Here is a 14,144-nt window from a genome sequence, read left to right as displayed (position 1 = left end):
AGATGCTTCCCACATTCATCTGCTGAAAGTGGAAAGTTTCTCTGTGCTCATTGAAAACCCAATTTTAGGGGTGGGCTACCGAGCATAATTTGTGACATCACAAATTATGTTCATAAACCAATCCTGGTCTAATATTTAGCTTGCACAATTGATATGAGGAAATATGAAGCCTCCAATGCACAAACAATAAGAATGGATTGGGAGACATATTGTGTCCAGCAGTTAAACTTTTAAAATAAAAATAGGCTTTAGCAAATTCATAGATTCTGCATTTTTCAAAGAGGGAAAGGGATTGGATGCCATTTGAGGAATTTCTTACTAGGTAATTGAACATTTTGTGGAAAAAGCATATCAGCCAAAATTATTATTAAGATCAATGTATTTTTATATATGTTAAAAACAGTGTTGGGGAGTAACTAGTTACATGTAACAGCGTCAAGTAATTTAATTATAAAATCAATGTAACTGTAATCCGTTACAGTTACTGAGAAACAATGTGTAAATAAATTACAGTTACTTATGAAAATGTTGATAATTACAAAGGGGGTTACATCTGAAGTCAGACCTTAAAGATGTTGCTCAGGAGGGTTTTTTCCTCATTTGTTTATATTTAACATGTTACCGGATACATGTATTGCTGTTTTTAATTCTTTAAAAAAATATTTTATATTTTGTAAATAAATCATGACGTGGGCTTAAATGGTGTCACAGTACAAATTAAGCCCATGCCATACTTTTGACTTTATTCATAGAATATCTTTATTTTATATTCCACAGTCTACATGAACAAATGAATACATTTTCAAATGAGAGATAAATCTTGCTTTATAAGAAATGATTTCCCTTACAAATCATGTCAGTATCTATGAAATACACCTGAACTTAGATTTTGGTGGGCTTAGTGGGTACACTTACCCTAACAGTGGAAATTATTTGTTAGAACATTAGAAAAGTAATCAAACAGTAATCAATTGTAATAAGTTATATTACTTTGATTAAGTAATTGAAATAGTTGCATAACTTATTACATTTTAAATAGGGTAACTTGTAATCTGTTTTCAAAGTAACCTTCCCAACCCTGCTTAAAACATGTCTGAAGGGTAACTTCAGTATTTGCACATTTATTGTGTGTGTAATCTTTAATTAGGAAGAAGAACCAGAAGTAATTGTAAGGATTTTAACAAGATAATGTAACTTTTTTATGTGGAATAAAGACACAAATGTATTATCCAATGCAGAACATTTTGTATGCATTTTAAAGCATGGCAGGAAGTGGATCTTAAATCTTCTTTTATAATGTCATGAAATACAGTTGAGTGCATGGAAAATACATTTAAAAAACACATACTAATTGCACATTTACCTACATGATGCTCGGGGAGGATGGATGGATGGAGCCAGGATGTGGCATGTGTGCATGACGTCATTTCTCCATGTACTGTGCGCCATTTTGCAAGAAAAAAAAAATCACGGATAATTTCCGTTTGTCTTGACAGATCTGGAGCCCGAGTCTTCACACTGATTGTGGATGCTATCTCTTTCTCTGAGCGAGCCGCGTTTGGGTTGATTAGGCATTGGAAGCTGTGTACAGCAAAGAGCTGCTAAATGAAGCAATGGCGGGTAAGCTGCTTGTGAAGGGAGGAGAAGGATCCACCTCACTTGCTGTGTATGATGGCCTGAATCTGCGAGCTAAGATGCTAGTTGTCAAACTGTCGGGTCATTTATTATCGCCACGAGATAAGCCTATGAGTCACAAACTAACGCTGTGTTGTGTTTTTTCTATTTGACAGGAGTTGCAGGAGGAAATGATTTTCAGTGGTGTTTCTCTCAAGTGAAAGGAGCGATAGATGAAGATGTTGCGGAAGGTATGTGGCTAACATTAGCTGCTAGGCGGCTAGGCTAAAACGGTGTAATGATGCTGCTCTGTGGGCTTCGTATAAGATGCACGGTAGCTAGGTGCTCGCACTGGTCTCAATGTGTAGGGCAGCTATCGTGATTTATGCAAGCCTGTTTGTGGAACCGCACCTCAAACGTCCTTTCCCCACCAATTAATGACTGCATGTTGCTAGCTAGCTACATGCTAGGTGGTGGCTAAGCTATTAAAGGGGAGCGACCGTGTCCATGACGTCAATGTGCTGCGTCCATAAATTGTCGGGTGACATCATGCTTGTTTTCATTCATTCATATATAAATGGGTTGTACGTGCTTGGCTGTTACCGTGTCTGATGCCTCAGCCTCAGATTGAGTCTGCAGTGTAACACAGCCGGCACTGCTTCTAGCTGTCATCTAAACTATCAATGTGAGAGCTGAGCTATTGGGACTGATTCACTGATGGTTGTCTATTTTCAGCTGACATAATCTCAACAGTTGAATTCAACTATTCTGGAGAACTGCTTGCAACTGGAGATAAAGGAGGCAGAGTAGTGATATTTCAACATGAACAGGAGGTAAGGTTCATATGGAGCGATGGACAAGCATCTTCGTCAACAGTGCACCAACAGATGTTTTATTTGTTTTGTCTTAACATTTTCACACTTCTTTTTTTTCAGTCTAAGAATCGTCCACACCTGCGCGGGGAGTACAACGTCTATAGCACTTTTCAGAGTCACGAGCCAGAATTTGACTATTTGAAAAGTTTAGAAATCGAGGAAAAAATAAATAAAATAAGATGGCTACCCCAACAAAATGCTGCTCACTTTCTACTTTCGACAAATGGTAAGACCTTACTCCTTTTTTTTAATGTCTTTTTTTAATTTATTTTTTTATACATTTACAACATTACATTAGAACCTTTTTATTTGTCTTTGGTCAGATAAAACTATCAAATTGTGGAAGATAAGTGAAAGAGATAAACGAGCAGAAGGTTACAACCTGAAAGATGAAGATGGACGACTCAGAGACCCCTTTAGAATCACCTCTTTACGGGTATGTTTAATTTTATGTAGGACCGCTCTCATTTTTGATCGTGGCTTTTGAAGATGTCTTTTAAAATCGTATCTAAAAAGATGCATGTTGTGGGTTTCAGGTACCAGTACTGATGCCAATGGATCTCATGGTAGAAGCAAGCCCACGGAGGATCTTTGCAAATGCACACACCTATCACATTAATTCCATTTCTGTAAATAGTGATCACGAAACGTACCTCTCCGCAGATGACCTAAGAATAAATCTATGGCACTTGGAAATCACAGACAGAAGTTTTAGTATCCTTTTTCTTCAACAGCAAGCAGATATTAGAAATGTGGCTTAAAGGCTAATTGTCTCTGTATTGTATCATCATGAAACATTAGACTGCTAGTTCCTTAACAGTGTGTTCCCAGATATTGTAGACATCAAGCCCGCCAACATGGAGGAACTGACAGAAGTAATCACAGCTGCTGAGTGCCATCCACACCAATGCAATGTATTTGTGTACAGCAGTAGCAAAGGCACCATCCGCCTGTGTGACATGCGAGCAGCGGCACTCTGCGATAGGCACTCAAAGTGTAAGTACCTCTAGTGTGGCGCCGCAATGTTAATTCAATTAATTAGTCTATTAGTGGAGAATTAATCGGTCATTATTTTGGTAGACTGTAATTTATAGGGGAAAAAATAAACGTTTACATTTCCTGATTTTTCTCTTTCATATTGCCACAAATTAAATACTTTAAGGGTTTTTGGCATTTGTGACACTTTTTGACCTGATACATTTTGCACAGTATTGTTCTTGTTAAAGATTCAATACATACAAAGATTTTGTTATTCTAAATTATTATAGTTCAACAAACTCCTGATTTGAGAATTAACAATTGTGAGAATTTTTTCTTTTGTCAGTCTTTGAGGAGCCTGAGGATCCAAGCAGCCGATCCTTTTTCTCTGAGATCATCTCCTCCATCTCGGACGTGAAGTTCAGTCACAGCGGACGCTATATGATGACACGTGACTACCTCTCCGTCAAAGTTTGGGACCTCAACATGGAGAACAGGCCAGTGGAGACGTATCAGGTGCATAAACACACTTCTGTTATGTAATTACTTCAATTATTAACCATGTGTTTGTCTTTGGGATCTTTACAGTGCACAATTTCCACCAATTCAGGATTTTCCATAAAGAATAGTCATAATGAGAACTTACGCTGATCTATATCTTGTGCAGAGGTCTACGCCTCACCTGCAGATGTATATTTGTCTTCCTATTTTCCAATTTAGTTTCAATTCATAATATTCACATCAGTCTTATATGAACATTTCCTTGAAGCTAGTGGTGAATTAGTAATGAAATACAAAATACACAGATTAGATCCTTGTAATTAATGTTTAAACAAACTCCCTGTGACCCACACATAGCAGTCTCATTGGTCGTGACGGGCCCGCAATTCACTGTAATAAAAATACTGCATACAAGTGAAATATTCAGGCCAAGTGTTGTTAGCTTTTACAGTTTTTTGCCTTTTTATGATACAAATAGAGATGAAAAAATTAGGCTCACGTGAATATTTGTGTAACATAATACTTTTTTGTTTCAGGTCCATGAATACCTGCGCAGCAAACTGTGCTCCCTGTATGAAAATGACTGCATCTTTGACAAGTTCGAGTGCTGCTGGAATGGCAGTGACAGGTAAGGATCTTTGCTCCAGCATAGGATTGCATTTCACATGCTACGGGCTACATCAATCACTGGTGACATTGTGGGTTTTATGGCAAGTACGTGTTGACAGTCTATTTCATTTTCCTTTCTCCGTTAGTGCCATCATGACCGGCTCCTACAACAACTTCTTCCGAATGTTTGACCGCAACACCAGGCGGGACATCACACTGGAGGCATCCCGGGAGAGCAGCAAACCACGGGCTACCCTCAAACCCCGCAAAGTGTCCACCGGTGGCAAAAGGAAGAAAGATGAAATCAGTGTGGACAGCCTAGACTTCAACAAGAAGATCCTCCACACTGCCTGGCACCCCAAAGATAACGTGATAGCTGTGGCAGCCACCAACAACTTGTACATTTTCCAGGACAAAATCAACTAGAAGATTTGGGGCTCCAGAGGATAGGGCTTTTACCGTACCTGTGTAGTTAAGCCTACTACTTGTCTATCTGTATAAGAAGAAACAGCCTCGTTGTCCTCCTGGTGAAGAATTCGAAAGCACGTGTCTACTTTTTTTGCCACAGGAGGTTGATCCATAGGCCTGTTTTATTTTGAGTCTGAGCTTAGGTTGTTTTTGCCTTTGGCATCAGGGCAATCAACATGCCCCCCTGACCCAGAAAGCCCAATTTGGGTCTATTTGACGGTATGGCACTCCCTAGAGGTCAAACTCTTGAACGTTGGTGTTTGTGTTGACATTTTAAGCCTTCATTTCATGATTTAACGACAGAACTCTTGGAAGCCCTAAAAATGACGTCTTGTCAAAGTTGTTAACACCATTTGAAAGATTTTGGGCCCTCTGAAGCACGGATTAATGGCCAATAAGCCTAACTGTAACATTCCCCCATTGGCCATGTATTCAGGCCAAACTACTGGTGGGTGAGGCCATGAATTTGGAAAGTGGACTTGTTTCTTTTCTTCCCCTCCCTCCTATTACTTTATCCCAGTCAATACGGTGACATAATTTCACTGACTGTATCTACTCAAGTACACCTTGTCATCCACATAATAAAAGAAACTAAAACTACAGATGTGTTTTTAAATTTAGAAGTATGTATTAAAACATGTTTATTGCTTTGCATGTTTTTATGTTGTAGAGAGGTGGAAAATGTCCAGTCACACCACTGTCTTTTGAGCAGATCTCAAGCAAACTTGTTTATGGAAATACTATTTGGGGCTACCAGTTCCTGAACCACTGTTGGAGACAACCGATAATGTGTTTGTGTCAAGACATTAACTTCTAGTTTTTGACCATGTTTTAGAATGCAGACTGGAAACCACATGGCACAAGATGGGGCCCATGACAAAGGGAATCTGCAGCCTTAATACCTACTTCTATCAGTGACAGCTACAAGTTATGTCCCCAAACGTTTTACAAACCTCATGTGCATTATTTGTAAATCCTATTTTATAGAGTTATGTCCTCATATACTGCTGCTATATGTGGCTGTCTATGAAAACACATTAAGGAGGAAAAATTGCACACATACAGTTTATGTGATAGAGTGCCTCCAAATCATGTAGTAAGTAGGAAATTCAGACAGGCCTCATACATGTGCCCTTACTCATTTATTAGGGATGTCACCCAAATTTGAACCGCGTATTGCAAATGTGGACCTTATCTCCGTAGTTGTGAATGCAGAAATGAAGGTTGACTACACAAAACGTATACTGATGACATTAAAACACATAATAATGCATTGTCTTTGTCCATTGATTCCTAACATGGTGGCAATGTATTCACTTGTTTATTATTTTGACCAAAGTTCAATAAAATTTGAATTGTGTTCATCTGCATGTTGTCTTTTCCTTTGATAAATTGTCAGTTCTATATTTTTGCATGCTCTTTACTGGTTTGTGAATCCATCAAGGCCACACACGTGCTTCAAACTTTATTTTGTTCAGGATGAATAAAATGGACCACAACTGTGAAAGCTAACATTTGATTTTCACATAATCACAATTTACAATGGTACACACTGAGCAATTGGTAACAGAGCAGTCACTAAGATAATGATCCCTTGAGCATAAAATTAAAAAGACAAGTCAAAAGAATTACCTGATCTAAAAAAAGGAAAAACATCAACTGAAAATATCTCATTTAAAATCAAAAGTGATTTCTCATTGCAAAAAGAAAAAGGCAACAAAAATACCAGTTCCCAAACGTGCAGATTTAAGGAGCCAGGAAGCAGCGAACAGTCATCTCCAAACTAGGGTGGGGACGACAGCATGGAGCAGAGGACAGGTCACTGTTGTGTTCAAGAGTAGGCGCTATGAACCAACAGTGACTGATAATGCTCTGTGCTGATGTGGGTGAGTCCAGTCAAACTGGACTGTGTGGCATCGCAACATCTCCCTTGATATACAGAATGTCACATTTTAAGGCATGCCAAGATGGTGAATGTAAGATGGTGTCACAGCACATCACCATCCTACTAGTAGGTGTTGTGGGAGGTTAGGCGCTTCCCGATATATATCCTAAAGGGAGAGACAAACGTGTACAGTAAAATGTTGCAGGAATCAAGATAAACAACAAAAGCTGTAAATTAGAGAATTCTTCAATACTAATATTTAATAATGAAGCTGGGCTTTGATACCTCTAAGTCACATTCATAGGTTATTTAGTGGAAATAACAATCACAGATAAAAATACATGGTGTTGGAGTAGTGCTCTGGAGATATTTCTGGTATTAAATATGGTTACATGCTTTGGCCACAAATCACTAAGAATAATTCTGAGTATATACTAGTAATTAACTGTCCTAATCCTGTCCAATTCCATATCCCACCAATCCATTGAGTAATCATCATTTTCATGGTTTGTTTTGGGGTTTTTTTTAACTAGAATTTTTAAAATAAACTTTATCAGTTTGCTGTTTGGTGGATGTACTATCAAAGATTATTAACAGAACAATGATCTTGTTAGAAATAAAAGCTTCACCCCACCACCACAAATACAAACACAAGATTGGAATTTGCATCCCTCTCAAATTGACTGATAGATCTTTTAATACAGGAACTAACACTCGATAACCACTAAATTATTCATATTGTGTTGCTGCAATTAAAGGTCTGTTTATATCAGTGATGTTTCTAAGCAGGTCTACGTTTTCAAGCAAGATTTTTTGCTTTGTAAGTCAAATTACTATATTTATGAACGTGAATATACATACATTTTATATGGTCAAAATGTATGGGTTTCCGCAGCTGCGTCAAGAGGTTCCTGTAAGTGTTTTAAGTTTTTGATACACTGTCAAATACAATGTCAAAAGTTAGAGATTAAATCATGTTGCTTACCCTAGGCCAACAGCAAGTATGTGTGAAATGATTAATGAGGGAAGGAAAAGCTTCAGAAAGTCAGCAGAGAGAACACCTCCCTTCTTCATGACGCTGGTGTTCCTAATGCTCAGGGAGGTCGAGCGCTTAGGGTACTTCAGCAGGAACTCCCTACAGAGGAACACATTTATTTTTCATTGTTCTGAATACATTAAACTCAATGAGTGCCAGCAGTTTAATGTCATACTGGCACCTCTGCTCACACAGACTTCATACTCTAATTTCTATAAATAATTATAATCACTGCATAAAATAAATATATTTAGGCTAATATTTGTAAAAGATTTAGGCAGTAGGGTTTACGATTTACGCTATAATTGTTGTCACATGGTACATAGTCATCTACTGTTTGTTATATCATTGAACTTAAATATTAGCCCAATGATATTGATTAATATAACCCTACTGAAATTATAAAAACAATTACTACCAAATACTAAGAGTTACCATATTATTAGTTGCTACATACTTTGGTGGATTGTTCTCAGGTCGACTAGACCAGTCCCAGATCCAGTCAGCATTTTTCTTCATCATCATCTCCACTTCCCGTCTTCTTTCTTGGAAGTCTTCATCTGACTAAAAGCACCAATTGTGGATAATCAACTGCAGATTCAAAACAACCTTACACTACACAACAGCTACACATTTAGTTAATTCCACTTTGATAAATAGAGTTTGTTAAAGGTTTTTGACACCAAATGTACCTGTGAGCTGTTTCCCTCTGAGCCTCTCCACACAAGAAGGGGGGTCTGTGCTCTGAGTGGGCTGTTGTGAAGAACAAGGCATGGCAACATAAGGCAAACTTTGGCTACTCAATATTTAGATGATTTGATAACACAACTTCTTGACAGTTTGTATTACACAACGCACAAAAAAGGCACAAACTGTGCTTCCTTCCCTTTTTCCCCCCCACAAACCTGTTGCACTGAGAGCTTCCTCTGGAACTGGATCTTCCTGACTCGTGCTGTGCATCCAGCAGCATTTTCTCCAGGTCTCCCTCCTGGCTGGACGTGGGGATCTGCTCCTGGCTGCCATGGTGACTACTACTTTGAGAACCAGTGCTACTGAAGTGCAGCTCAACCCAGGAACCTTAAATCAAACACATAGTCTTTACACAGGAAACTTGATGTGTATGAGGTACGACATCGCTGGCCTAATTAGGCTAGGACAACAACAGACACAGACTGTGCCAGTCTTGAAGGCATTTACATGGTGTAACGTTGCATAAGCCTCGTTAACTAACTAGGACAATGGGCTGTCCTCTTATTCTCCTCACGTCTTGTAGGTCGATAAACTAATGTAATAACGCTAAGCTTTAATGTAGCTAGTAAGACTCACAAGCTCAAGCTTTCCACAGGGTTAGCATGCTTTAACATTAGTTTAAGTGCGTGACGTGTCCTGTTCACTGTCGACTAGCCTCTAGCATCAACACTGGTGAGCTACAAGCTCTTGTGTTGTTTATACTTCACCTTGCAAACTCTCGTCAGACGAAAAGTCCTTCTGAAGCGACATCTCACCGGTGTAATCTTGCTGGTCCGCTCGTTTTTGCATATTTAGAGGCCTGAATGTAATCGAAATGGTGGCGAAATCTGTGTCAGCAGCTGGAGCTACCACAATAACAATGACGCAATATTTTGTTTATCTTGAAGCTGATTGGCTGCGAGAGCACGCGCATCGTGCACCTTGAGCAATAACCATACACATGTTTTGCCAAGTCTCATACTAGTTTTGTTAAAACATTATAATTATCATCCAGTTTTGGGGAGTGAGTTACGTGTAACGGCGTTACGTAATTTAATTATAAAATCAATGTAACTGTAATCTGATACAGTTACTGAGAAAAAAAAATGTGTAGTTAAGTTACAGATACTTATGAAGATGTTGATTACAAATGGGGTTACATCTGAAGTCAGACCTTTAAGATTTTGCTCAGGAGGGTTTTTTTCCTCAAAATATTTAACATGTTAATATATTTCTGTTTTTAATTTTTTGAAAGCAATATTTTTTTATACTTATAAATCATGACGTGGGCTTATTTAGAGCACACATGGGCTTCAATGGTGTAACAGTACCAATTAAGCCCATGTCAGACGTTAAAATATCTTTATACTTCAAAATCTACATTTTCAAATGAGAGATACATCTTGCTTTATAAGAAATGATTTCCCTTATAAATCATGTCAGTATCCATGAAAATCACCTGAACTTAGATTTTGGTGGGCTTAATGGGTACACTTACCCTAACAGTTGAAAACATTTGTTATTTAGAAAAGAAAAGTAATCAAAAAGTAATCAAATGTAATAAGTTACCTTACTTTGATTAATTGAAATAGTTACATTATTTATTACATTTTAAATAGAGTAACTAGTCATCTGTAACCTATTACATTTCCAAATTAACTTTCCCAACCCTTTTATCACTGGAAAGGCATCCTCAATGTATGTCATCTCATTTTACCTGTTGGTCTAACTCATGGATGTTAAAACAGTTTATAGAAGCAGTTTTACACACTTGTCTGCAGATGGCAGTCATTGCACACTCCCCCTTCTCTCAATTGCTATTGATCAGAGCATAGATAATGAATATACACTCACTCACACAGCCACTATATAAGGAACACCTGTGCAATATAATGCAATCTAATACATCAGCTTTGCCATATTCTAGTTTTTGTTGACACTGTCAGAAAGGTGACAAGGTGTACTGGAGGGCATTATGTTGAAAAGTGTTATAATATATAGGCTAATGTTGTAATATCTTGCCCCCTTCAAGTAATGGAGTGAACAAAATACTATGACCAACAGTCAATATAATGCACCTCAGTACACCACCACCACCCCAATAATACACATAAAGTAGAATTATCACCTTTCTGACAATGTAAACAAAAAATTGAAAATATATAATATCATTGAACTTAAATATTAGCCCAATGATATTGATTAATATAACCCTACTGAAATTATAAAAACAATTACTACCAAATACTAAGAGTTACCATATTATTAGTTGCTACATACTTTGGTGGATTGTTCTCAGGTCGGCTAGACCAGTCCCAGATCCAGTCAGCATTTTTCTTCATCATCATCTCCACTTCCCGTCTTCTTTCTTGGAAGTCTTCATCTGACTAAAAGCACCAATTGTGGATAATCAACTGCAGATTCAAAACAACCTTACACTACACAACAGCTACACATTTAGTTAATTCCACTTTGATAAATAGAGCTTGTTAAAGGTTTTTGACACCAAATGTACCTGTGAGCTGTTTCCCTCTGAGCCTCTCCACACAAGAAGGGGGGTCTGTGCTCTGAGTGGGCTGTTGTGAAGAACAAGGCATGGCAACATAAGGCATAAGCTTCATAGATGTAGAATTGATGGCAGAGCTGTTGTATTGGATTAAATTAGATGGCACAGTTGTACCTAATAAAGTGGCCGGTGAGTACTTACAAAATACTATGGTATTAAGGACACTCACACATTAATAAATAATTTTACCTAAAAGAATGAAAGAAATATCATTCAATATTAAATGTACCGTGGTTAAATGTGGTTTATAAGTATTTTTTCAATGCACTTTCTTGAAATTTCTTTAGGTCTCTTACCTGTATTGATCAGTGCCCAACACTGTCTTGCTATTTACAAATAAATGAATGTTTTATTTATTTACTTATTTTAGAGTTTATTTGCATTCTGACCGGAGGAGCATAGTCAGATATTAACCAAGCAAAACCTTGTTTCTGTTGACTTCTTTTAATGCGCTACATATTACACAAATGACTAACAATGTGCCCTGTTTTGACAAGATAAAACATGTATTCATTGTTCATGCTCTCTTGAGGAGGTGACTCCAAATGTGAGACCGAAAAATCTAATTATGTTTACAACCATGGAGATTCGTATGACTGATTATTCTTGCAAAATTAAATTATTTCTAAAATTGAGGGGGGTTATTATTCTGGGAAGTGTTCTCCTTCCTGGCAGACCATGGTTTACTTGAAGCTTACTTGATTATTTCGAAAACTGAAATAAACAACTTTGGTAAAAAAGTTATTTTTTTCAGTTATCCTTATTAATAAACAAGCTGGTACAAATAAGAAAAATGAACGAAATTCCCTTTTGTGCTTCATCAGGGTTCTGTTTTGCAATTAGTCCTTTTTTTCTGTACACTGTTTGTTTTGAACAGTTGGTGAGTATTGACATTGTGCTTACTCTAAACAGTGAGTCTTTATTTTATCACAAAGTTGATTGAGAGAAGAGTCAATTAAGAATCATCCGTAGTCTGAAGGAGATACACATTGATTAAGTTGGAAAACAAAAGCAGTACACTCCAGCAGTGGTGAAAATATATCCATGGTATAACACCTGGGAACACAACTGAAGCCAGACAGATAGATCATTTAGAGTAGACATATTACCAGATAATGGCAATGTGAGGGCAAATTCTCCAATATTTTAATCAGTGCCATAACATTGTGTCAATAAGTGGAACTATTAAAAGTCAAAAACAAAAATGTATCGCCTTAGAAATCAAGTGGTTTTATATATTCTACAAACATATATGCTTATTATCAAGCCTTCTGAAGGTATTATGTTCAACACCGTTCAATGTAGTATGATAAAATGATAAACAACATCTAAAAGTATATATATACATCCAAAATTGATAACATATTTGTCACCAGTAATATCAAATATTATTACATTCTGTTGGTGTAAATTGTTTAGACTTCCACGTAGTGCTGTCAGAATTTATGATGGGGACAATATTACCAGTAATTCTGTTACGTGTTATGAATGTTTTGTTCTGTTCCACATCTCAACCCTAATTACAAAATTGCTTTCAACAGGTGGCATATGTGTTACAATAAATGCATTGTGCAGTGTTATAATACCCCTACATTGTTACATCATGCTATTTGCCATTTCATGTCTGCCACATGTATGCTTTAACCCAAAGCTTTATAACACAGAATCTGAAGACAATGATCAAATCAGAGATTAAACCTTTGAAAAAAAATACTTTGACCCATGTATGTTATGCACCTCACAAGTAAAATTAGCAACAGGGTTAGAGAATACCTCAGAATGCACACTTAAGGCATAAACTACAACAGCAAAGCTTATGATATTATCAAGCTGCATGGATGAGCAATAGTTTTACAAGAAAAACTCAGAGCAACTCAAATAAAAAGAAAGTGTATCTGTCCAAATAAAAAACAAATACCGCTAGATTACAATTAGTTTAAGGTAAATAGGATTCGGAGAAACTGGTAGGATGGTGACAGAGAACATTTACATTTTAATAATTTATAATGGACCAAAGCCCAAAGGGAGGAAGTCACCCCCCTCCAGGCCATTAAATTACACCAGAAATGAACATCTGGAAGTCTATCCCTGATTATCATAGATAATTTACCCCGATCAGAGGTATCCCTTCAAGCCAAAAAAAAAGAAAAGAAAAAAGACATCCTGTGTTTCTGGCCAATGCCAAACAGGCTACTAATTAATTATGTAAAAAATTAAAATAATAATAAGAAGAAAATCTATTATCAACGAGTGAACAGTGTTAACACAAAAACAGGGAAGATTGACATCCACTCAAGATTCAAGCTGTAAACTCACTATACACTTGTAATCAGCCACATGATGGAACAACCAATGAATGAAATGATGCCTATGCCAGTTCAGTGGTAGATGTTTCACAAGAGCAAAGTAAAACACTCTAAATCTTTCAAAAAATGTCTTTCGACTCTGGAATAATATGTTTATTGTTACTGTACAGGATGTACAGTCCACATGTCCACATGCCAGCTACCAGCCATATGTCCTTCCCTGGAAAAACTTCCTCCAATACCTCACAGAGGCTCCAAAAGTACTCTATTTCAACCACAAGCTGTAAAAGATATATCCACTTAAAACAGAGCAGTACAACAGTATTTGTCCTCGCTCACTTAAAATATTGAACTCCTTTGTCAAAAGGAGCTGATGTCATTTTATCAAGTTCAACACTGCCACTAAAATAGCACATCCTGTTATGATTGCTTCAGTCAAAACAGTCAAATGTTAAAGTAAACCATGTCAGTGTTTCTTTATGTTGTTTCTCATTATACACCGTAATTCAATTATGTAAGTCAATTATCCATCACAGCAAATTGCTTAAACTCATATCATCAAAACACCATTTGCAGT

At 37.1% G+C, this 14,144-nt stretch overlaps 2 protein-coding genes across 2 annotated transcripts; one reads left to right on the top strand and one right to left on the bottom strand.

The window, feature by feature from the left end:
* Positions 1–1,444: 1,444 nt before the first annotated feature.
* Positions 1,445–5,645, top strand: ppp2r2d (protein phosphatase 2, regulatory subunit B, delta). Its single transcript, XM_062430040.1, has 10 exons — positions 1,445–1,620; positions 1,791–1,865; positions 2,350–2,447; positions 2,550–2,715; positions 2,813–2,925; positions 3,026–3,203; positions 3,321–3,485; positions 3,814–3,983; positions 4,505–4,596; positions 4,724–5,645. The coding sequence occupies exons 1-10, from the start codon at positions 1,614–1,616 to the stop codon at positions 5,001–5,003; spliced, it is 1,344 nt and encodes a 447-aa protein (XP_062286024.1). The 5' UTR covers positions 1,445–1,613; the 3' UTR covers positions 5,004–5,645.
* Positions 5,646–6,497: 852 nt separating this feature from the next.
* Positions 6,498–9,560, bottom strand: bnip4 (BCL2 interacting protein 4). Its single transcript, XM_062430041.1, has 6 exons — positions 9,424–9,560; positions 8,872–9,043; positions 8,659–8,719; positions 8,424–8,530; positions 7,916–8,065; positions 6,498–7,096 (listed from the first exon to the last, which is right to left on the bottom strand). Exons 1-6 carry the CDS (start codon positions 9,503–9,505, stop codon positions 7,054–7,056), a joined length of 615 nt encoding a protein of 204 aa, XP_062286025.1. The 5' UTR covers positions 9,506–9,560; the 3' UTR covers positions 6,498–7,053.
* Between the last annotated feature and the right edge of the window lie 4,584 nt (positions 9,561–14,144).

Source organism: Scomber scombrus, chromosome 12, assembly GCF_963691925.1.
Source record: "Scomber scombrus chromosome 12, fScoSco1.1, whole genome shotgun sequence".
NCBI classification, from domain to species: domain Eukaryota; kingdom Metazoa; phylum Chordata; class Actinopteri; order Scombriformes; family Scombridae; genus Scomber; species Scomber scombrus.
This window is presented reverse-complemented; position numbering and strand designations above follow the sequence as displayed.